The sequence below is a fragment of the Lynx rufus genome, unplaced genomic scaffold (genome assembly GCF_022079265.1).
Source record: "Lynx rufus isolate CCGP_SWC_20201006 ecotype Redwood Valley unplaced genomic scaffold, mLynRuf1.p SCAF_10, whole genome shotgun sequence".
Classification (NCBI taxonomy): Eukaryota; Metazoa; Chordata; class Mammalia; order Carnivora; family Felidae; genus Lynx; species Lynx rufus.
This window is the reverse complement of record NW_025814824.1, coordinates 26,919,586-26,943,699: the sequence shown is the minus strand read 5'-3', so window position 1 is coordinate 26,943,699 and position 24,114 is coordinate 26,919,586. Positions and strand designations below refer to the sequence as shown.

Sequence of the window (24,114 nt, the reverse complement as noted above, 5' to 3'; positions counted from 1 at the left end):
TTTGAAAAAGACAAGTTTTTTAACTTGAAGATCAGTTGCCCCTGGTATAGCTTCTCAGAGCAAAGGAAGGGAGTGTTTTGCCTTTTGCTCTACACCCTTAACCTGCCGCCCATTTTAGTGTGCGTGAGTGTAAAGATGCCCTTCAGCGGCAGCACCCGGGAGAGCTCTGTGCTGAGACCCGCAAACCTAAGGCTTCAAAATTAGGAGTGCCAGCCACCTGGCTACCTATAAGTGCCCGCCCGCCCCTGTGATGATGGTTAGATTTTAACCTGCTCTCATCCCAGGAGTGCAGTATTTGCCACAAACAAAATAGAACCTAGATGCAATTTACCCAGATGGATTGTCACATTCCTATGTTTGCTATGGTTTTTCAGAGTTTTTGTAATTTGCTTGAATGATCTCGAGTTTCTCAGATTGTGCTGACCTCGGAACTACCTGTGTGTTTTCTCTTTACTGTTCTAGGTATCATTAATATTTGATTTCAAGCACCAGCCGTCAGTACCAGTTGGGCAGCTCTGGGTGGAAATGCTTCGATTCTATGCATTAGAATTTAATTTGGCTGATTTAGTGATAAGTATCCGTGTCAAAGAATCAGTGTCTCGTGAATCCAAGGATTGGCCCAAAAAGCGCATTGCCATTGAAGGTATCTCAGAATGTTTCTCTTAAATTTCCTTTCCTTTTAAGGTACCAGTCTAACCGCATGCTTTGTATTTCATTCTCCTTTCAGCTCCCACGTGTAACATAGGCCTGACCCCAACAGCGAAATAAACAGTTAGACTCTGGCATGTGTTACCGTGGTCATTCCAAGGGACCAGACTGTTCTTTCTGGGTTTTTTATGCACTGCAATAAAATGTCTTAGTTAAAAAATAGCTAAACAGTGGCTGGGCGAGTCCTCGCTTTCTTTGTAAATTGCTTACCAACCTAAACGCAAAAAAAAGTTTTTTCCCCTGGTGATGTGTGAATCCTCCTTTCCTCTCTGCTGTTCTCATTGCTGGATTTTTAGATTCAGCCCTTTCATGGGTTGTTGATGTTGTTTAGATGTTTAAGATGAGAAAATACTTTTCCTCATGAAAAATAATTCTTGGTTGGATTCCTCTTCATAGCGAGAGGCTAGTTATTTTTGGAATATCTACAATAGCATTTGGAACTTATTCCTGAAAACACTTTTTCTAGTGAAGGCTCATTTAACTAAAACCATTGTATGAAAGAGTCGCTGATGTGCCCTGTAGACTACATTAAATGGACGAGCTCTTCTCAGCTTTGCAAAATCAGGAGGTTGAAAACCCTCTAGAAATCTTAGTTCTCCTCCTTCAGATAATTTAAAGAACCTCCTAAATGGAATTCTCGTATTTTTGCTTGATTTTTTTCAAGCTTTTATATTGCATAAGAGGGTTTTTGTTTTTTGTTTTTTGTTTTTTTGCATTAATTTTTTTTGCATAAATTCTGTGTGCAGTCATGGGGATCTCACATTTTTAAACCCTCCCCTGCAGTTTCTCTGGCTCAGCTCTTCTGGCCAATTGCCTAACCTGCTGGAGTTCTAGGGGAGGAGAAAAGATTGAGAGAAGTGGTGTCTCCTCCTGGTGCCTCCCTCTCGCCCCTGAATTCAGTCCAGCCAGTTCAGTGATGGGGCTTCCCAGGGCAGAAGAGTGGAGGTAAGCTCTACACACCACAGGGCCTGGCTGAGTGGGGAGGCAGAGCACTCAGCAGAGCCTGGCGGGAAGACCTCCCTTCCCCAGGGCGCGAGAGCCACACTGATGACACCTTTTTTACCTCCACAGTCACAGAACAGACTAGGGAAGGGGTACTGGTTCTCAGCAGAATGGGTTCTCTTCGTAGAGCAGATGTTTAAGAAAACATTTCTTTTTGTTCTGAAACCACATCCCACCCCCAGTTTGGTAAAACGCATACAAGATTCACGCTAAATTCTAGTAGTGTGTGTTTGTTGTCTTGTCTACAGCAGGCTAATTTTTAAAATGTGAAATGGAAACGTATGAAGTGGTGGGTTTTTGTTTTTTTTTCTTCTCGTTACAGATCCCTACTCTGTTAAAAGAAATGTGGCAAGGACTCTAAATAATCAGCCCGTGTTTGAATATATACTTCATTGTTTAAGGACAACATATAAATATTTTGCTCTTCCACACAAAATTACAAAATCCAGCCTTCCAAAGCCTCTGAATACTGTCACACGTATTTCCGAACACCCTAAAGAAGTAGCAAACGTGGGGGCACGAGCAAAAGGTGATGAACTCAAAAGCTCAGCTTTGGCTCAAGAGCCAGGTGCTGCCAGTTCAGGTGCAAACACCTGCCAGGTACGGCCACTTACAGAGACTGCTGAAAGCTTTGGAGGCCCCCCAACAGAGGAAATGGGGCACACGCATGTCAGCATCCACCTGGAAAACTCCAGCCGTATCAGGACAGGGGCCGGTTGTGATGGTTGTGAGGATGTTAAAGCACACCGTCGAGCAGCGGGAAGTAAAGCTGGGAGCGAGGGCAAGCATCCTTTGCCTGCCGGTGATCAAGGGCCAAGCAGTAGCAGATGTGGAGAGCTTGTCCTCCGTGGCGGCACACAAAATAAGGAGACACATAACACTTTGGATGTAGAAGACTTCCACAGTCATACGGCCGACGAGTGTGATGGATTCGTCACCTCGGAGGACAAGGCTGATGTTGATGAAGAAGGCGTAGAAGGTCCTGATGAGCTGGAAGATGCTCTAGGCCACTTTGCCCCTTCAAGACAGGGTCACGTGTCAAGAATCATTCATTCCGAGGAGGAGGAGGAGGAGGAGGAGGAAGAGGAAGAGGAGGACGATGAAGAGCCCAGGCTGTCCATTCCCCGGAGGGAAGATGAGGACGACTTGGCAAATGAAGATGAGTTAGAAAATCCGTACACAGGATCAGGGGACGAGGACGCCCTGTCTGAGGAGGACGATGAATTAGGCGGATCTGCTAAGTATAAAGACCTGAAAGAAGATGGAAAACATGTGGACGGGGCTCTACTAATGGAATTGAATAAAATCAGTCTTAAAGAAGAAAATGCATGTGAGGAAAGTTGCTCTGCAGATCAGTCTGATTTCTTCTATGAATTTAGTAAACTCATCTTCACCAAAGGCAAGGTAATCCGTGCCACTCCTCGAACTAAGAGACGTTAAGTGGTTTTTTAGTGCATGTAATTTTAAATTTTGTGGACTAGAACAGAGCTGTGCCCTGTCCGGGTGGTAGTCAGGAGTTCGTCTTCCACTCCGGCACAACTGCTCCATGTCCTGCCCTCCTTAGACCCCTGGGAATTTGCATAGGCCGTTGGGAATGCTGTCGGGAGTGGAAATAACTCCCTTTTACTCCTCAGTATCCCAGAAGATGTCCCCATCTCAAGTAGTTTGCAGCGGTTGCACGTTATTTTTGTTCCTTTGGGAAGTCAGAGTAGGCTGTGGGGCTTTTGAGAAAATGATTCAGGACCCCTTTACTTGGCAAATAGAGTTGTAAACGAAGTCTTGGTTTGCTTTGCCACCTTCCCATAGTCTCCTACAGTCGTGTGCAGTTTATGCAAACGAGAAGGTCATCTCAAGAAGGACTGTCCCGAAGACTTCAAAAGAATTCAGCTGGAACCTCTGCCGCCACTGACACCCAAATTTTCAAATATCTTAGATCAAGTTTGCATCCAGTGTTACAGTAAGTTACTAACACTTCTTTTCATTTGTCAGAATGTCGCATTGGCATTTGCCCCAAGAGTCCTCTGACTCACTAACCTGTTAGCTCCATCACTGGGACCAAGTCTGTCCCATTTTCCCCCGTGTCCATGGAGCTCTGTGTGTAATGCCTATTCTGGCTGAGATGCATAGTAAATAATTGTTGCAGGAAAAACGGGGACAGGGAGGACCTTTTAAGCCTTGCTATTGGAGTACTGGCATTCCCAACTGGTGTTCCTTGGACTGTTTTTCTAAGCAGTTATTAGTGTTTCGTGACAGTTGGTGCCTGGGTGGTTCAGTAGGTTAAGCATCAGACTCTTGATCTGAGCTCATGTCATGATCTCAGGGTCGTGAGTTCAAGCCCCGCACTTAAAATAAAATAGTTCCACAGGTCAAGGAGGGAATGCGTCTACCCTCAGCGGAGGCTGGGGGTGTTGGGGTTGGGGCAAGAGATTTACAGGGCATGTTAGCATCATATTGGCTTCTGAGAAATGTTCTAGTAAAAAACCTGTTTAACTCTTTATTGAAATATTCCCAAAATGTGGGCATAATATACTTTTTAATTAACACTAATTAATAGCTCTCTAACAGCCCTTTGAGGAACACCAGTGTGGGGAAGCATTGGTATACAGAGGGTTAAGGTTCCACAAAGGAAAAGCATTTAAAGGAGAGGCAGGCGACTCGAGATGAGCCTGACGCCTCACAGCGCTCCGCTCTCCGTCCTGAGGTGTCCCTGCCAGAAGACACTTGTTCTTAGCCGGTGACTTAGTCTTCTGCAAACCTTTTTGGAGGTGATAAGCCATGAAAGGAAAACTAGGTTCCCCTCAGAAACATACGCACCTGCTCATAAAGGTTTGCGTTCACACCTTGGGAGAGTTGCCCGAAGACCACCTTTATAGACCCCTGGGGTCTCTGAAATCTAGTAGCAGAACCGCTACTCAGATTTGTTTCTATTTCAGGAGCGGTTCCTGGGGGCAGAAGTTTTTCAAAGAAAGACAGACTCTATTGTATATTACTAATGCTGTCTACCAAGAAGATGCTCGAAATTTAGGGCTTTCTTTTAAACTTGCTAGATTTTGTTTTATAAAAAGTGTGATCTTCCCCTCTCCCCCTCCCCCCCCCCCCCGCAAAGAATGTGAACAATCTTTGTTTCTGAATGTTTTCTATTTTAAACAGAGGATTTTTCTCCAACTATTTTGGAAGATCAGGCTCGTGAACATATTCGGCAAAACCTAGAAAGTTTCATAAGACAGGAGTTTCCAGGTAAATAACTTTTTAACCTTTAAGAAAAGAAAGGTCTCTCAAAAATGAATAAATGTTAAAAAAAAAAAAATGGGACGCCTGGGTGGCTCAGTCAGTTAAGCGTCCGACTTCCGCTCAGGTCATGATCTCGCAGTCTGTGAGTTCAAGCCCCGCGTCGGGCCCTGTGCTGACAGCTTGGAGCCTGGAGCCTGCTTCGGATTCTATGTCTCCCTCTCTCTCTGCCCCTCCCCTGCTCATGCTCTGTCTCTCTCTCTCTCAAAAATGAATAAACGTTAAGAAAAATTTTTAAAGAAAAGAAAGGTAGCGTGACCTTCCTTCAGAACGAGCACATGTGTTACAAGCACATTAACTCTGAGAACGAGAAAGTTTTGCGGGGACGGTGGGGACAGGGCTGTGGTTACTTTGTGATGTACTTTGGATGTTCTTTGCTCTGCTGCTTTACCGACGGGAGAGGACAGCAGCAGTGTGGGATTTCTGTTAGCAGACACCACAAGTGAAATTTCATTTCGTGTTATGTTTGAAGTCAAAGTTTGCACCTCCAGACTTTGGAAAATATTCCACAAAGTGAATATTTAGAGAGCAGTAAGCTTACATTACTAAATATACTGGTGTGATCCACATTTTCTTTGAAATGTCCTTGCAATTTAAGCAAAAAGTGGCACTTGGTGGTCTTTCACACCATATACACATTGTATTTGTTTAAAGTAAATTTTGAGAGAAAGTAGTTTGTCATAAATACAATAGAATGAGGATAGTTAACAGATGGGTATTTTTGATCCATGTGAGGGCCGTTTTGATCAGAACATTAAATGTACTCAGGTAATTAGTTATCACTTTTCGTCTATCCCCAACAGGAACTAAATTGAGCTTGTTTGGCTCCTCCAAAAATGGATTTGGGTTCAAACAGAGTGACCTTGACGTCTGCATGACAATTAACGGGCTGGAAACCGCGGAGGTACGGTGACCACGTAAAACTCAAATCTGCTGCGGCAGTGTGATTTGACCATCTTGACTGACAGGACATCTTGGTACTTTCCACATCTACCAGAGCATACCATACGGAGCATGCCATGTGGCACAGTCTGTCTGGTCAGATACTTAAGAAGCTTAGAGGTAAACCTGAGGAGCACCGAAGCTTGTCTTTTCCACCCACGGTACAAAGTGCCTTTGGAAGTGACCCGTGGGAACGTGACAAAGCCAAACCAGCCCCCGCAGGGTCCCCCTGGCGTAGCCCGGAGGCTGACTTTGCCACACACACCCCGTATAAGACTTCTTGAAAAGTTTTGAGGAGGCAGGCAGTGTGGTTTTCTGAGATGGTTTTTAGCAGGCAGTCAAATGGGATTCGATGATAAGAGTGCTAAACTTACAGTTCAGAGACCCAGATTCAAGACAGACTTGGTTTCATGAGTTCCTAAACATGTGGTCTTTGGTAGATAAACCTAGAAAATGAAAAGGATCATTTCTGTTCCTCTTGCCCCCAGAGATTGTTGTGCACATCAGCTTGGATCACGCCTGTCAGGAGTCCGCAGACTGGGGCCCACGGGCTAAACCCAGCCACGGGCATATTTTGTCAGTACAGGTTCATTAGAACACAGTCACACCCCTTCACTTGTGACGCGGTTACGGCTTCTGCTTTTACTTGATAACTACCGAGTCGAGTACTTGCAACAGAGTCGTATGATTTGCAAAGCAGAAAAGGTTTGCTGGCCCCTGACAGATATGAAATCCTGCATAAAGGTATAAAGTCTAAGAAGTGCTAAGTCCCTTTCTTTTTTTATTTTTCACAACAGTCCAAATGCTGTATATCCAAATGAGTGATGCTGCTGTCACTCAAGGTCTTTTTTATGTTTTTCCTTATTTTCAAGTCTTTGTCTTTTGAGGATGTATCTGATTTGGGGAAAATAGCCAAAAGTTACCTACCCTGAGTTTGGTGAGTAAAGAGGATAAACAAGGTTGGGTCCGATATGTGGAATTACCTTATTGCACATCATCAATAATGAATTTTTACATGGCTTATAAAACTAGCTTTGCGGGCATTTCTGAAGTAAAATTCCAAATATGTTCTGCGATGTGTATAACCATCAAAAGGGCTTATGTTGTAAAATGTCGGCCCGCTGTTTTTAAGTATGATTTATTTGAAACATTGGTATTTGCTACATGACCTTGATTTGCCTCGTCCTGTGGAGAGAGCATCTAAGCTTCATTACTTTCCACAGCAGTTCTTGTAATTGAAAGATAATGAAAGTCCATCCAGAATGAATAAGAGGGGCCACAGAAGCTCCCTCTTACTTATTCTGGCACAGAGGGTACTTCTGAGTAACATGGTTACAGAGAAGGGGAAATGGAGGTCCTCATGGTTCAGACTTTTCCAGGTGCTCTGATTTCAGCCTTTGTTGTACAATTAGTAAGTGAGGGCTGCGGGGACCTTTTGTATCCTCAGGATATTTCCTATGAATACTGACCAAGGCTTGCCTAAACGAGAAAAAAATCTATATAGATGGGTTGAACTTATTATTTCTAAAGGTAATGGGAACTATTTGTTACCAGGTTAGGAACCTGTCTTCCATTTTCGATTCAGTATGTGCAATTTTTGTTGCAGGGGTTGGACTGTGTAAGAACTATTGAAGAATTGGCAAGAGTCCTCAAAAAACATTCAGGTACCTCTACAAACTTTTTCCAAAAATAGTCTTGTCTTTTTAATTAGTGTTTTGCATCCTTAGAATTCATCAATGCCAGTGAAACCATAGAGTGGCTCATCGGTAGCACGTGTGCGGTATTGGTGTCTTTAAAAAATTTTGTCATTCGGTATGAAAGACTGAGGGAATCAGTGGTCATTGGTGTGCATATCGTTGCCTGGCTCAGTTTTATTTCAAAACAAGCATATACCATACAGGCAAGAAATTTTGGAAATCTTTTTGCTTTATTGACCTTGTATTACCCAAAGTGTAGGGGTTGCTGACAGCAGCGTGAAGTACATGGAAAGCACTGGGGGCTTATGGATTGTATTTGTAGCTGTATTGCTGGACAACTGTATGCAACCCTGAACAAGTCATCTAACTTTACTTGATCCCTTGCCATCGATAAATTGAGAAAGCTATAAAATGTGTAGATGCTATGAATAGTGCACGGTGCTGACATGCCATTGACATGTTCTTTTGCTGTCAGGGACAGCTGTGGATGCTGTTAACAGTGAGAATCTTCTTTTAAAATGTGATGCAGCAAATTTCTGTGCTAGGAGCTGGGAGCTGGGAATGAAGGTGAACAAGATATGGTCCGTACCCTCACGACACTTAAAATCCATGATGTGTCCATCAAAAGCTTTCTTTTATCTCAGTCAAGAGTAGACTTAAGTTAACATCATGGGCAGCGCACACATAGACACACAAACGTACACCGTGAGTGCTATCTCCCCTTTTTGTTTTATATTTTTTATTTCTAAGAGTTTAAATAAAAAGGGTACCATGTTACTTCCATAACAAGATAATCTTAATTTTGGTTTATTTCTTCTGAAAGGTAACCTGGAGCATCAGTATTTTTTTTTAATAACATGCATTGATGTAATTGTTTTTGTCATCGAAAATAAGTGTTCCCCTTACTTAGGAATTTTACCTCTAAAGATCATGAGCTTTTTAAATTTTTTTTGAAGAGTGTGCAAAGAAACTAAATTGCTAAGTTGCCACAATTATTATTTGTACTGAGCTAGATTTTGACTTTTTATTTTGAAATAATTTGAAAATTAAAGCAGTAAAAATTGTATAAAGAACGCTGCATGTACTTCATTCGGATCCACCAGTTGTTAACATTTTACCACATTCGATACTCATTCTGTCTCTTCCTTGCTCACAATTTTTTTCTGTACCATTTGAGATTAAACTGCAGATACCATGTTCCTTTCACCTAAATACGGCAGTGTATATTTCCTAAGAATGAGCCGTTGTTAAAAACAGGTCATTTTTAGGGGCACTCGGCTGGCTCAGGAGGTAGAGCACGCAACTCTTGATCTCAGGATTGTAAGTTTGAGCTTCACGTTTGGTTGTAGAGATTACTTAAAAATAAAATCTTTTTTCTTTTTAAATGTAAAGATTTTTTTTTTAATGTTTATTTATTTTATTTTGAAAGAGAGCGTGAGCTGGAGAGGGACAGGGAAAGAAGGAGACAGAGAATCCCATGCAGACTCCGCACTGTCAGCGCAGAGCCCAGTGCAAGGCTCAAACTCACAAACCATGAGATCATGACCTGAGCTGAAATTAAGAGTCAGATACTAAACTGACTGAGCCACCCAGGTGCCCTGAAATCTAAGTCTCCCAAACTATCTTATTGGGTGCCTACTATGTGCTCAGCACTGTATTGGGCACTTAGGGATGGTGGAGTGATAAAACTAAGTCTACAGAAGTCTTTTCCTTGGACAGCTTTCAGATCTTAAAAACAGGAAGGTAATCTCACAGACCATGTAACATCGTAAGGTAGTATTCATTTTTCAGAATGAGTCAAGCTGCAGTAAGTGTTTGGTAAGTTCTAAGGGGAGAGAAGTTCTGGGCAAGAGTTGCATAGGGAAGATTCATGTAAGAGATGGGTTTATTCTGATCTCAGGGGATGATGAGTATGATTCAAAAAGGATAAAAGAGAAGTCATTCCTAATGGGACGTGCACCTGAATGTGAGCCGTTGCTGTAGTATATTTTGGAGTGTCGACAGTGGGAAGATCAATACATTTAGAGAGGAATTTCAAGTGGTTACTATTACTATATAAAGGAAAGCCCACAGATATTTGGAAACCAGTGAAGTTTCTCCAAGAGAAGAGCAACCCAATAAAAACTAAGCTTTTTAGGCAACTGGTGGAGTCTCCCAGGGCAGGTATAATCTAAGTGAATTCAGGTTAGAAGGACCGTAACTAAAACGAAAAGGATAGGAGAGATTCCCGAGGGGAAGTTTCCTAGATTTGGTACCTACAAGTAAGAACTAAGAGTTCAGGCTAATGTCTGGATACTTGGGAAATGGGGACGTTGGCAGAGACCACCATGTGGAGGTGTTTAGTTTGCCATAAAGGTTTAATTTCTAAGAGTCCAGCAAGCAATTGGAAATACAGAGTTGTCAGGACTGAAGAACAAAAGAAAACAGTTTTGTATTGAAATCCTTGAAGAAAGAAAGACGAAGAATAAGACAATTCTAAGGGATCATTTGAGAGAAGTTAAGGACTAGGCCTTAATTTCTGTGGGTAGAAATTAAGTAAGGACATTGAAAAAGGAGCCCTTGGACTGACAAGAACCAGGATGATGTGCTGTGGATAAATCCTAGAGGACAGGCTGGTAATGGGACAGGCTAGTGTCAAATTCTAGAATGGGAAGGAAATGGAGTAAAAGGCTATCTAATTTAGAGGCAGGGTAACAGAGTAGTTGGTGGGGGTTCTGGAATCAGATTCTCTGCTTTTAAACCTTGGCTCCCCACTTGTTGGCTGTGTGTGCCTGGAAAGACACTCAGCCTCATTGTAAGTGCTCCGTTCCTCATCTTCAAAAGTAGATCAGCAATAATGGGATTTTTTTTTTTTAATTTTTTTTTTTCAACGTTTATTTATTTTTGGGACAGAGAGAGACAGAGCATGAACGGGGGAGGGGCAGAGAGAGAGGGAGACACAGAATCGGAAACAGGCTCCAGGCTCTGAGCCATCAGCCCAGAGCCCGACGCGGGGCTCGAACTCACAGACCGCGAGATCATGACCTGGCTGAAGTCGGACGCTTAACCGACTGCGCCACCCAGGCGCCCCAGCAATAATGGGATTTAAGGTTAAGAAAGGTGTCGTACATTTAAGTACGGCATCTAGCATGTGCCAAGTGTTCAGCAGATTCGAACGTCAATGTAAGTTAGACCTCCTCTGTCTCCCACACAGATGTATTTTTCTGTAATTTCTTCTGTCATATACATACTTTTTCCCTGAGCTCTGGATCACTGTGCATCTGCCCTCTAGATATTGCCATTTACCTTTTTGAGAAAAACCTCAAACTCCATCTCAGAATGAGCTCCTCTTTACTGCCTTCCTTCTGCTGCAACCCGCTCTTCCTTCTGAATCCACTTTCTTGGTCATTGACATTGACATCCTTGGACCCACCAAAATGGGTCAAGTGATCATTCATTCGTCCTAGAATAGGTTCAGTAGAAATTTAGAGTTGGTCACACCCACACATGAATCTCGGCTCCGCAGCTCATATTCTAGCTGCATATTCCTTTTTTTTTTTTTTAATTTAATGTTTATTTATTTATTTTGAGAGAGGGAGAGACAGAGTGACGAGTAGGGGAGGGGCAGAGAGCAAGGGAGAGCGAGAATCCGAAGCAGGCTGTATGCCATCAGCCTGACTCCAGACTCGATCTCATGAACCCTGAGATCGTGACCTGAGCTGAAATCAAGAGTCGGATGCCTAGCCCACTGAGCCACCCAGGTGCCCCACTAGCTGCATATTCCTAAGCAAGTTACTTTCTCTGGGGCTCTGTCTTTCAGTCTGTTGGGTGAAGGTGATTACTCTTAGGAGGTAATGTTTGTGAAGGATCCTAGGAGCTCAGGAACCAGTAGCTCTTACTCTTACCAGCGATTCCTTCTCGCTTATCCCCACCCCCCACCGCCTCCACTTCCCCAGCCCATCCAGGTACACCTGCTCTCAAGCCTGTCTTGCTGCTTCTCTGTATCTCTGTGCCATCATGGTAGTTCAGGTCCAGATCATTTTTTATAATGGTCACTCTGCCTCCATTCCGGGTGCCTCCAGTCTGTCCATAGCCAGGGGCATTGTCCGAATAGATATGGCCAGTGATTCTTCCCAACTTATACAGTTCATTGGTATCTATTTGCCTCTAAGGATAATTCTTAGCAGGATATATATGTTCTCTATTTGGGCCCTTCCTGGTTTCTACCCCATCTCCTATCACTCATTCCTTTCCGTCAAGTCGACTCAATAGCCTTCACAATCCCATGGAAGTTCTCGAACATCCTTTCTGCTTTAGGCATTTGCCCTGTCCTTATGTGCTTTTTTTTCCCTTGCCTCCTAAATCCCCTCAGCCGCCTCTGTTTTTAACCTGTTGCTCTCCTTTTTCAAAGCCTGGTTCAGGCAATTCACTCCTCTCCTATTGAACTTGATTCTGTTCTTTCACTGTCTTCTAACTCCATGATGCATAACTTTTGTTTTGAGGATTCAGATGATCACCCTGTAGGCTTTTCTCTGTATTAGATATAGTCACGTGGAGAGAATAGATAGGGCCCGAGTAGTCTAGACTCTGTAGTAGTTTCTTCTGTTCTGGTGTTTATCAGACTGACAGCCCTATACACATGCACATGATCCAGTGAATTCCTGGAGGACAGTGGCTACCTCATTCATCCTTGTACTTCAGATATCGATGTGTTTAACAAATACAAACTTTGCCAGAAGAGTCTTCCCAGATGTTTAATAACGGAATTGAGTAGTCCTAGTGACTGCAGTGAAAAGTAGTCCTAGTGACTGCAGTGAAAACTAGCCAGAGTTCGGTTTACATCGTCTTATTTTGGGATATTAAATAAGAACCGCTTATGGCCCCAGCTGCTGTATTTAACAGTACTCTCTTATTCCTAACCTAGGTCTTAGAAACATCTTGCCTATTACAACAGCAAAGGTGCCAATTGTAAAGTTCTTCCATTTGAGAAGTGGTCTGGAGGTGGACATCAGCTTGTATAACACACTGGTAAGATTTTCCCCAGGACTTTTCTTTAGGGAGATGAAAGGGAACGAATGGCTCTTAATTTACAAAATAGCAAGTAAAATTAAGCCATTCCTTTGATCTTATTCGTTGTTTTCATTAGGAGTGTTTGCCTTTTGCCTGGCAGACTCTCTTAACAAAGAGTTAAGATAGTATTTATTTATTATGAGGTCCGAGCAGCAGGTGCTTTTTGTTTGGCTTGAATTTTGTTTTAATTTTGGACTGTGTGTGTGTCTTTTGTCTCACACTGTTTCCTGCAGGGCTTTCTGGACCTTCTCTGGATGCTACGGGCATTCAGTTTAAATAATGCCAGGGTGAAGTGGGGGATCCTTACGTCTACATAGATGGAATTATTTTAATAGCCCTTATTTCTAGAAATGTTCAGACTAAGGACATATTAACATGGAAGTCATGAGCTCAGATGTCATGTATAATTCTTATTATTTAGTAAGTTAATGAAGCTCATCTTTGGGGGAAAATACTCGTGTCAGTCTAAATGTCTTCAATCTAAAGTGAATTACACTGTAAACCTTTTCAGAATATTCCAGTTTAAATTTTTTTCTTCTATTTGGTAACTTACAATTTTCCTTTTAACAGGCCCTTCATAACACGAGGCTCTTATCTGCTTATTCAGCCATTGATCCCAGAGTGAAATATTTATGCTATACCATGAAAGTGTTTACAAAGGTGCGTATGCTTCCTGTTGTGATTCATTAGAAATTTCGTTGCATCTTCAAACGTAGTTGAAAACATGTCTATATTTTTTAAAGAATGATAGCCATGTTAAATGCTTCTTTTAACTAGTTTGGGAACCCTGCTGTGGCAAGCTAAAATTTTGTTGTCTTAAGTTTTACATACGATAATCTAATCTTGCTAGTGGCTGATGGTTGGGGGTTTTTGTTTTTGATGTCCTTTTGGTTGGTCTTTGGCATTTGAACATGTAACTTTTTTGTTAATGCCCAATAGAAGCATTTTCCTTTTAGTGATAGTAGAATAGCTGCAAATTTAGCAGGAAACATTGGTGATCTGTTCCTCATTTTCCTTCCCTCTAGATGTGTGATATTGGTGATGCTTCTAGAGGCAGCTTATCGTCATACGCATACACACTTATGGTGCTATATTTTCTCCAGCAGAGGAATCCACCAGTCATTCCTGTCCTTCAAGAGGTATTAGTAAAAGAAATTGTGTTTCTCATCTGTAAAACTGGGTGATCTTTGAGCCCTCTTCCTTCTCTAATATTCTGTGATTCTGTAGTTAAATTTTTAACTATTTTCCTACAAGTTTTTGTATCAATGCATTAAATTTGTAATCCATACTAATAGTTTAAAAATTAATTTCAGATATACAAAGGTGAAAAGAAACCTGAAATATTTGTTGATGGCTGGAATATTTATTTTTTTGATCAAATAGATGAACTGGTACGTATTTTAAGAGTAAAGATTTTTTTACATCCTTGACTAAAAGTTAGCTGTACTATGCTGTGCTGTAATGGTCAACAACTATGTTTTCACTTGTTATATTTATTTATATTATGATAGTAAAAAAACTAGCATATATAGATGTTTCCTTTGAAGTTGAAAACATTTTCATTTTAATAAAAATGAAAACATTTTAATTAAGTCAGGTGAGTTTCCAGGGACTATATGTAGGATTTCCTTAATGCCTGTTAATTCCAAATGGCTATGTAGCTTTATTCCAAATGAACAAATATTTGCTAAGTGGTTTTCTGCAAACAGTTTGGAAAGACTTTCTTTGAGTTCAAAGATCTAATAACCCAGGCATCATCAAGGCTCTTAAAATCTATTTCCATATTCTTCCACAAACATGCCTCTGGGGTTTGACATTTAAAACCCTGAGCTTTCCCTATCTCCAGGTCACACGGTAGAGATTAATAAAGTCATGAAAATGGTATTTTAAAATGTGAGAGAAAAGTTACAGAATTATATTTTTTATGTATTTAAATTCCAGTTAATAAGTCCAAACTTACTCCCTAAGATACAAATGAAGATAGATATTAACACTTTACTATAGAGCATGATATCTCTGTTCCCTTCTATTTCTAGCCCACCTATTGGCCAGAATATGGGAAAAATACAGAATCTGTTGGGCAGCTATGGTTGGGACTTCTTCGATTCTACACAGAAGAATTTGATTTTAAAGAACATGTTATTAGCATCAGGAGAAAAAGTCTGCTTACAACTTTTAAGAAACAGTGGACCTCAAAATACATTGTAATTGAAGGTACAAATAAAATGAAGCTTAAAATCGAATAGAATATAGAGTTTGAACTAGGAGGGCATCGTTCTCCATCCCTGCAGAGAACGGCAGGGAGCCACCAGCTGGGATGTGCAGCACTGCCATTCTGTTACTGTCCACATCAGCACACTTGTCTGTTTCCAGGATGAAGAGTAATTTTTAAGGGTGCCTGGTGGCTCAGTCAGTTAGGCATCCAACTTCAGCTCAGGTCATGATCTCACGGCTTGTGAGTTCGAGCCCCTCATTGAGCTCTGTGCTGACAGCTCAGAGCCTGGAGCCTGCTTCGGATTCTGTGTCCCTCTCTCACTGTGCCCCTCCCCTGCGTGTTCAGTCTCTCTCTCTCTCTCTCTCTCTCTCTCTCTCTCTTTCTCTCTCTCTCTCTCCCTCCTTCCCTGTCCCCCACCCCAGAATAAATAAGCACTAGGAAAAAAATTAAAAAAAAAAAAAAAGACATTTTTAAATGACTGGTGTCCTCCTGTGGGGCTTCTCCCCACTTCAGAACTCTTTCGACCATGACACATCTTTGACTTTTGTTGAACACTTACTGGAGAATAAGTTTGCAATAGAGATAAGGCAGCTTTAAAAGAGTGGGACTTTTGGGGCACCTGGGTAGCTCAGTTGATTAAGTATCTGACTCCTGATGTCAGCTCGGGTCATGATCTCACGGTTCGTGAGTTTGAGCCCTGCATCAGGTTCTGCGCTGACAGCTCAGAGCCTGCTTGGGATTCTCTCTCTCTCCCTCTCTCTGTTCCTACCCCGCTGTGCATTCACACGCTCTCTCGCTCTCTTTTTCTCTCTCTCAAAATAAATAATAAACTTAAAAAAAAAATAGAGTGGGACTTTTAACACCTTCTGAATTGAGGGTTTGAAAAGTGGGCACTAATTGAATTTTCAAGATCCTTATTTGCTATTTATTGATGAAGGGGTTTACCTACAAGTAATTATATGTAAACTTTGGCATTTCTTTTGCCCATGCTGAAGCCTTTTCTTCCATTGAATGCAAGGATCCGTGGGCCATGTATGTTTGTAGTCAATTGTTTACTATATATTTTTTGTTTGTTTGTTTAATTTGAGAGAGAGAGTGAGTGAGAATGAGTGGGGGAGAGGGGCAGAGGGAAAGAAAGAGAATCCCAGGCAGCATCCACATTCAGCACGGAGCCCAACATGGGACTCGATCCCACAACTGCAGGATCATGACCTAAGGCCAAAACCAAGAGTTGGACACTTAACTGACTGAGCCACCCAGGCACCCCTCAAGTTTGTGGGATTTTAATTTTAGGGCCAAAAGGGAGTTTAAATGTTTAAAACTGAACTGAGAAATGGCTTAAAAAATATTTTATTGGTTTTAATCTTTTTTATTTTTTTGGAAATACACTTATATTCGTTAAATCATGTGTGTTACTTTAGGTTATGTTTCCGTCATTACTTCTGCCTATTGGCAGTATTAAGATACTGTGAACATTTGTAAAATTAAATTCAGATCACTGTGGCTTTAGATATGACTTTAACTTTTTAGGATGTCGTATGTCAAAAACAGAACTTTGTCTTAAACCTTTCCATTATCACAGTGGGTCCTTACCGTCTCCAATTGTTCATATATTGTTTTTAATTTTTGAAGTCTCATTATCTTCTCATTTTTACATTCCTTTCAGATGAACCATTAGTAATAGGCTAAGTTAGAAAGAAGACTTTTTTAAAAATTTATTTATTTTGAGAGAGAAAGAGTATGCATTGAACACGTGAGTGGAGGAGGAGCAAAGAAAGGGAAAATCCCAAGCGGCCCCCTGCACCACCAGCGCAGAGCCCGATTTGGGGCTCGGACCCATGAAACTATGAGATCATGACCTGAGCTGAAATCAAGAGCCAGATGCTTAATCAACTGAGCTACCCAGGCACCCTTAGAAGGAAGACTTTTAACCAGCTCTTCTAGAATGGAGGAATTTCAGGGGTGGTGGTGACAGTGATGTTTTTTACTGTACAGTAGCTTAATATTATAGTATCTCTGCTACATTAAGCAACAACCAAAAATACATGTACAAGTTACCAGAAGAAAATGTGACCAGACCTACTAGGAAGGTAACCTTCTGAAAGCAGTTGTTAGTATAGGGTCAAACTGAGTGAAGGCTTCTACACTCCAGTAACATGCTACTGAGTCTTTATCCCGAATGGTGTGCCCCACTTATTGCACATTAAAAGCATAACAGACATCCAGAAAGATGCCTCATTTTACTTCTTTACTCCTTTTTAAAGATTTTTTTTAATGTTTATTTATTTATTTTGAGAGAGAAAAAGAACGGAGAAGGGCCAGAGAGAGAGAGAGAGAGAGAGAGAGAGAGAGAATCAGGCTCCACGCTGTCAGTGCAGAGCCCAACATGGGGTTCCATCTCATGAAGCTTGAGATCGTGACCTGAACTGAAATCCAAGAGTTGGATACTTAACCAGCTGAGCCATCCAGATGCCCCATCTTTATTCTTTTTGTATATATTGTATGCATGCAGTCCTCCATTTTCTTAATAATCCCCAAAAAGGGTTGGTTTTTTTTTTTCCATTGCTTTTCTTGAATATTTTTAGGCACTTATTGGAAATAATTAAACATTCAAAGCATGAATTATTATGTATGTATGTTTTAAATCATACATAAAATAGTATTTTAAATTAGAAATAGTGCTTTACCTCCATTTATTTCATGAACAAGTTTATTCAGATCTCGAATAAATCTTTGACATCAGCATTTTTTCCCATCTTTCCTACCACTTTCTGGGTCATCTAATAAATAATATTCCAGAACCCAACATATATATATACCTACCTAGTGCATTTAAGATGCACACATTTAAGATCATATGGGAGTCCTTCATGAAGCTTTTACTAAAAACTGAGGTCTGAGTAGCATAGGGCAGGTGTGTGTGTGTGTGTGTGTGTGTGTGTGTGTGTGTGTGTGTGTCTTAATTTATCTTGTGTTTTATGATCTCCAGGATGACTGATGTGATCCTTAAAATGCTTGTTAGTTAGCAGGAACATCCAGTGCTAAAATGTTTTAAGTCTATTTGTGACCTCTATATGCCTCCCAAACTAGCACCCTTAGATAATATTCGATTAATAGGTCTTCTCCAAACAATATTTTGTTGTTTAAAGTGAAGCAACTCCTCATAATAGGAAGGAGTCTATAGAGAATCAAACATAAAGTAACACCTTCTTTTCTGATGGACACTTTCGAGAAAACACTTGACTTATATTTAGGAATATATATTACTTAGCTGTATTATACATTTGAAACTCATTAAAAAGGAAGTCATTTAACACAGTTGACTCTCGAACAACATGAGTTTGAACTGCGTGGGTCCACTTAAATGAGTTTTTTTCAATAAATACAGTACTGTAGATATATTTTCTGTTATGATTTTCTTAATGTTTTCTTTTTTTTTTAATTTATTAATTTATTTTGAGACAGAGCAGGGGAGGAGCAGGGAGAGAGAGGGAAAGAGAATCCCAAACAGGCTCTGCACCTGTCAGCACAGAGCCCGACATAGGGCTCGAGCTCACAAACCATGAGATCATGACCCAAGCTGAAACCAAGAGTTGGATGCTTAACCCACTGAGCCACCCAAGTGCCCCGACATATTCTTTGTTTTAGCTTACTTTATTATAAGGATGTAATATATAATACATAAATAAAATATATGTTAATCGACTATGTTATAGGGAAGGCTGTGGTCAAGTGTAGGCTATTAGTAATAAGTGTTGTGGGACTCTAAATATGTGTGTGGAATTCTGACCTTGTAGGCGGTTGGTGCTCCTATCCCCCACATTGTTCAAGGGTCAACTGTACTTTTATTAATGATAAAGTATATAATACTTCCTCTGTCTTTTATGCACACGTTAATGTATGAATAGTGGCATTTTCTATTTCATTATCTTTTTTGTTCTCATTAATTTGTTTTTATGTAGATCCCTTTGATTTGAACCACAATCTTGGAGCTGGATTATCGAGGAAAAGTAAGTTGCTTTGTTTATAAATGTTAATGTGGTCCCTTTTCCTTTTAATCCATCTAACTGAGCACTTTTAACTCTTTTCTTCTCAGTGACAAATTTTATAATGAAAGCATTTATTAATGGTAGAAGAGTGTTTGGTATTCCAGTCAAAGGATTTCCGAAGGACTACCCGTCAAAAATGGTAAGTGTCCATTGGAAATACCAAAAAACAATTCTAAAAGCCTTTATTAGGGCACCTGGGTGACTCAGTTGGTTAAGCATCTGACTTCAGCTCAGGTCACGATCTCATGGTTCACGAGTTCAAGCCCCGCATCAGGCTCTGTGCTGATAGGTCAGAGCCTGGAGCCTGCTTCAGATTCTTTGTCTCCCTCTCTCTCTCTGCCTCTCCCCCACGCATGCTCTGTCTCTCTCCCAGAAGTGAATAAACATTAAAAAATACTTTTTTTAAGTTTATTTGGAAAATAAATAAAAAGTAAAAGCCTTTATTAAGCACCTAATTTGTACACATGACTCCAGTAATAAATACTCTTGAAAGTCTGGCGGAGCTAGCCAGGATAAATAGTTGCAATACAAAGTAATCCCTAAAACCTTTTTCTAAACATCCCAGTTCTGAGGCCATTTATCAGGAGAACAGGGAGAAACAGCCACACGTGGAATTTGGGTGGGAAAATAGGCCTTTTGGCGCTGCTGCTTTTCCTTGGTAACGCACATAGATGGCACTGCTGTCCCAGCAGCATTCAGCTCCGTGCCAGCCTGTGCCAAGCCCAGCTCGCACACAGCTAAGGGTCCTCCACCTGCTCATATGAAGTCTAGATCCTTCAGTCTACTTGAGAGTAATGCATCTCTTAGTGGGACCAGGAGAGAGACAGTGTCACTTGTGCTGGCAAGCTCGCTGGTGTCCTATAACCTGATACTCAAGATTTTTATGGGACCAGACTCATTAAAAACAAAGCCAAATTGCACAAAAATTCCCTTCAGTGAGCAAAAACTAGAGGGTTTTCTGTTAAAAATAAATTTTTTTTTCCTTCACTAATTTTCTTTATAAAGACTTTTTAAACAAGCCTGAAGCATATGAGTGTATTAAGAGTATGGGGGTATCCTCAGCACTGGATCGTGTCTGTGCGTCTCGTTTTGGCTAGATATGCCATGGCTGCCCTCTACGCCAAGGCTTCTGAAACTTGATCCAGCAGATATTCTTGGGGGTTTTGTCCTTTGGGATTCTAATCCAGGAGATTGGGGTAGGGCCCAAGACTTGGATTTCTTACAGGCTCTCAGGTGATGGCCGTGCTCCCTTCCGGTCCTCACCTTAATTTCAGTGGCAAGGAGGCTTCACTCCAGCCATTGTCTTCCCTTCCTTCTGATATGTTTCTCCAAAGCCACAACAAAACAAAGCAACAACACATGGCTCCTTTCTTTTGCTCTATGTAGTCTGTGTAATGCAAATCATAATCCTCAATTTATTGGGTTCTAGCCTTTTCATTTTATGAGAAAGCGAAGCCTTCGTAGCTGGCCGCGGCTTCCCCCGCGTCCTGGGGAAGCTGACTCACGGGCATGTGTGATGCTCTCGTGTAGAAATGTCCTGGAAAAACAGGCTCCCTTTATGGTGAGGGTGAAACTGTGGGCCGCAGGATGAAAAGGAATAAACCAACATGAAATTTAGGTAAAACTATCCCTAAGCAGTATAGTAATCGTTATTCAAAAGAAGTTTTCCGATCGATACCTGGTTAGTTGTTGTGTTTTGACCTCACATTAATCGTTCATAGTTTTCTATATGTATGTTCCGCTAGGAATACTTTTTTGATCCAGAAGTGCTAACTGAAGGAGAGCTGGCACCAAATGATAGATGTTGCCGAATTTGTGGGAAAATTGGACACTTCATGAAGGATTGTCCTATGAGGAGAAAGTAAGTCCGTTTTCAAAAGGGGTGGTTCTGTTTTACTTTCTTATTGTACCAATTTTTAAATGAGGTTCTGTTGTAACAGAAAATAAACTTGTGTTAAATCCAGCAGTTCTCAGATAAATGATTTTTTGCAATGAATATGAAGTGATTTAAAACACGCCTTTAAGCACGGATGGCCAGAAGTCCCTCGAGTTTCCAGATAACAGTCTTCCAGGCCTGGTCCCCTTTCCTCATTTTGGTCACTGCCCCAGTTGTTACTCAGCCATTCGGTCACCGGCCTCTCCAACAGGGGTGAAAGAAGAGATGAGAAAAGTGAAATGAGTTCCTTCAGGACATCAGTGACACTTCCAGTATACAGGAACTGAGCTGTACCAGACTCGTCTACAGTTTATTGCCAGATAGGACCCTTCACTTGTATGCAGTTTAACCTTTAATAATTGCCGTGGCAAAGCCGCTCAGTTTGGTCACCATGCTTCTGGTGATGTTTGCAGGAGGGTCGGGGAGGGGGGAGGTTTGGGTTGCTTGCTTGGGACGAACTGTTGTTTTGGGTGGTGTGGTCTTAGCTGGACAACAATACTCATTTAAAAAACATGCTACTTAAAATAAGGCACCATCTAGAATTTGAGGCTCTTATTTAGTAGTTTGGTTTTTTATTGAGATAATAGTCACTGATCACTCATACGACAAGAAAGAAATGTTTTTAACGTTTTAAGAACATAAATCTCCTAACCCTTGTTTCCTTGTGAACTGGAACTTCCATGGCTTAAATTTCTAGTGCCTAGTAAAGAATGGGCCGCAGAATTTCAAGAATTCACCCCAAGGAGAATTCGAGTTTCATCACATCTGTATCACAGTAGGGTACTAAACCAGGGAGTTCCACTAACTGCAAACCCTGGTTTTATTGCACTAGAGTAACTGTGAAAATCAAAAAGAAAACCTACACCATCACCCTGAGGTTGCTTCTTGATAGAGCAGATGGACTTACATTTGTTAAATTCTTGTTTTTCCCTCTGACACTTTCTGTTTCTGGTCATCTCCCAAACCTGGAGTGCTCTTAATATTTGGTCAGGTGTCTGTCTAGATTTTTCCTACTGGTGTTATATCATCTTCTAGAGTGAGGCGGCGGCGTGATCAGGAAGATACCCTGAACCAAAGATACCCTGAGAACAAAGAGAAGAGGAGCAAAGAGGACAAAGACATTCAGAACAAGCACACAGAGAGGGACGTGTTGACAAAAGAAGAGAAGCCCGTGCAGTGCACGCCTCAGAAAGCCAAGCCAGTGAGGACAGCTGTCGACCTGGGCAGAGAGAAAATCCTCAGGCCACCAGTGGAAAAATGGAAGAGGCAGGATGACAAAGACTTACGAGAAAAACGTTGTTTTATTTGTGGAAGAGAAGGGCACATTAAAAAGGAATGCCCACAATTTAAAGGCTCTCCAGGTATGGATACCAGTCATACCTCGATGTTTGCCCTCGCATCTCAAGGGAAATCTCTCTTTTAAAGTCCTTTACTATTTTAGATATATTTATTTCTTTAACAAACCTACTTACTGAGGAAGATTTCGTTTTGAAGAAAGCGAACCCTCCCTCTCCTTTAACCCTGACCCTCTAGATGTCTTAAACTTATTCCCGGTTTCATTTAGAGGCTTATAAAAGTCATTTGGTTGGCTTTTCTAAGATGATCAGTGAATGGAAAACCCAGTCATCCCCAGTGCCTAGAAACCCTAGCCTGAGTGACCAGAAAACATGCCGCCGCTTGAGCTTCACTTCTCAGTAGGTGCACTTTGGAAGTGGAAGCACTGATTGGCCGTGGGGGAGGCACAGCAGAATCATGTCAGGACCCCAAGCTGTGGATAGTGAGCCACTTGTACTTCTCTTTACCTGTGTACATGCACATGCCTAGAAAAGGCACTGAAAGGAACTCTGTTACACGGCGACTGGTGGTTCTAACTGCGGAAGAGAGGAGGATGTGACTGTTTTAATACTTTCCTGCAGCGAGCAGAGTTATTCTTACGATGAGGAAAGATAGATGACCAGTCCATACTTGAAAATCATCCATACTTCTTGTCCCTTTGAGTTGTTGGATCTGCATTGACCCTTTCTATTAAATGGGTAAAGTGTCCACTCTGGGCATCTTTTTAACAGACTGTTAGCAGTGGGGGTACCTTCTGTGTACGTATAAAAAGTTAGGATTTACAGAGCGGTTTACACACCCTCACTTTGTTTCTCCGAACAAACCTGAGAGAGTGGATGGAATCTGATTGGCATAGAAGAGAAACCCGGGGAAGTCATTTTCTAGATTAAAGTAGTAACCTTTCATGTTTGTCCTCAATTGCATATGTGTATGGACAGTGGAAAAAAGTCAGCACTGCTGACAATTCCCTTAAAGTACTCTACAGTCATTGTCCCTGGAACACTTGTACCTCTCTTCCGTTTTATTATATCATAGCAGCAATATAGTGTCTCTTTTTTTAAAGACAAGATTTTTAGAGCACTTATTTTTTTTTAAAGGAGCTTTATATGGAAAGTATATTTTTAAATTATTTAATTATTGGTTTTAAAATAGGACTTCAGTGCTTATGGAAGTTACAGCTTGCCCTGCTTCTAAGGAACTCAGACAAATTTAAATTCAAACTCGTTGTGCCCTGACGTGCTACATAGACCAGATCTTTTATGATTATAAGAGTAAATCTAATTAAGAGAAATCAAAATAATAGCCATAGCTAATGTTCACTCAGTCGGGCACTATTTTAAGTACTTTACGCGGGCAGTCTCTTCTGATTTTCTCCCCAGCCCCATGAGACGTGGTATCGATAACCCCAGTTTACAGATGAGGAAACTGGAAACAGCATAGATAAGACGTAACGAAGTTCAACCAGTTATTTTTGTAGACCCTTCTGAAGAACGGGCGGTGTGTGTTTACTAGTAGCACGAAGCACATTATCATCATACTCCTCTTGGGTACAACACAGAGGTGAAGGGATGCCCCTGCATCCCCCCAGCTTTGATGGGTTTCTTCCTCCCAGTTGGTAGCGAGTTCTACGTTGTCTACTAGTGAAGTTCTCCAGGGAGAGCGGTGCTTCTGGAAGGCTGCAGGGGCAGTAGCAGCAAGTCAAGGAGAGCCAGGGGGATCCCGGGGCAGGGATGGGTAGATAGGAAGGGGGGAGTGGGAGTAGAGAACGGGGCGTTTCCTCCAGCAGCAACTCAGAGTAAATCAGTTGCTTCTTCCTGTCCGAAAATTATGCTGCCCCCTCTCGTTTCTTCAAATACGTTATTTTGTCCACACAGTATACTCAGTGGGAACTTC

At 41.4% G+C, this 24,114-nt stretch overlaps 1 protein-coding gene across 4 annotated transcripts in view; it reads left to right on the top strand.

Annotated features, from left to right (window-relative positions):
* TUT7 (terminal uridylyl transferase 7) overlaps positions 1-24,114 on the top strand; it is a 61,225-nt gene that overhangs the window by 24,388 nt on the left and 12,723 nt on the right. For all 4 annotated transcript variants that reach the window (XM_047103023.1, XM_047103029.1, XM_047103035.1 and 1 more), the window contains 15 exons: positions 463-643; positions 2,033-3,114; positions 3,517-3,667; positions 4,861-4,947; positions 5,802-5,902; positions 7,547-7,604; positions 12,541-12,644; positions 13,257-13,346; positions 13,712-13,825; positions 14,000-14,077; positions 14,723-14,900; positions 18,864-18,911; positions 18,998-19,089; positions 20,696-20,811; positions 21,922-22,247. In XM_047103023.1, coding sequence (XP_046958979.1) covers positions 463-643; positions 2,033-3,114; positions 3,517-3,667; positions 4,861-4,947; positions 5,802-5,902; positions 7,547-7,604; positions 12,541-12,644; positions 13,257-13,346; positions 13,712-13,825; positions 14,000-14,077; positions 14,723-14,900; positions 18,864-18,911; positions 18,998-19,089; positions 20,696-20,811; positions 21,922-22,247 — 2,806 coding nt within the window. The remainder of the gene's footprint in view (positions 1-462; positions 644-2,032; positions 3,115-3,516; positions 3,668-4,860; positions 4,948-5,801; positions 5,903-7,546; positions 7,605-12,540; positions 12,645-13,256; positions 13,347-13,711; positions 13,826-13,999; positions 14,078-14,722; positions 14,901-18,863; positions 18,912-18,997; positions 19,090-20,695; positions 20,812-21,921; positions 22,248-24,114) is intronic.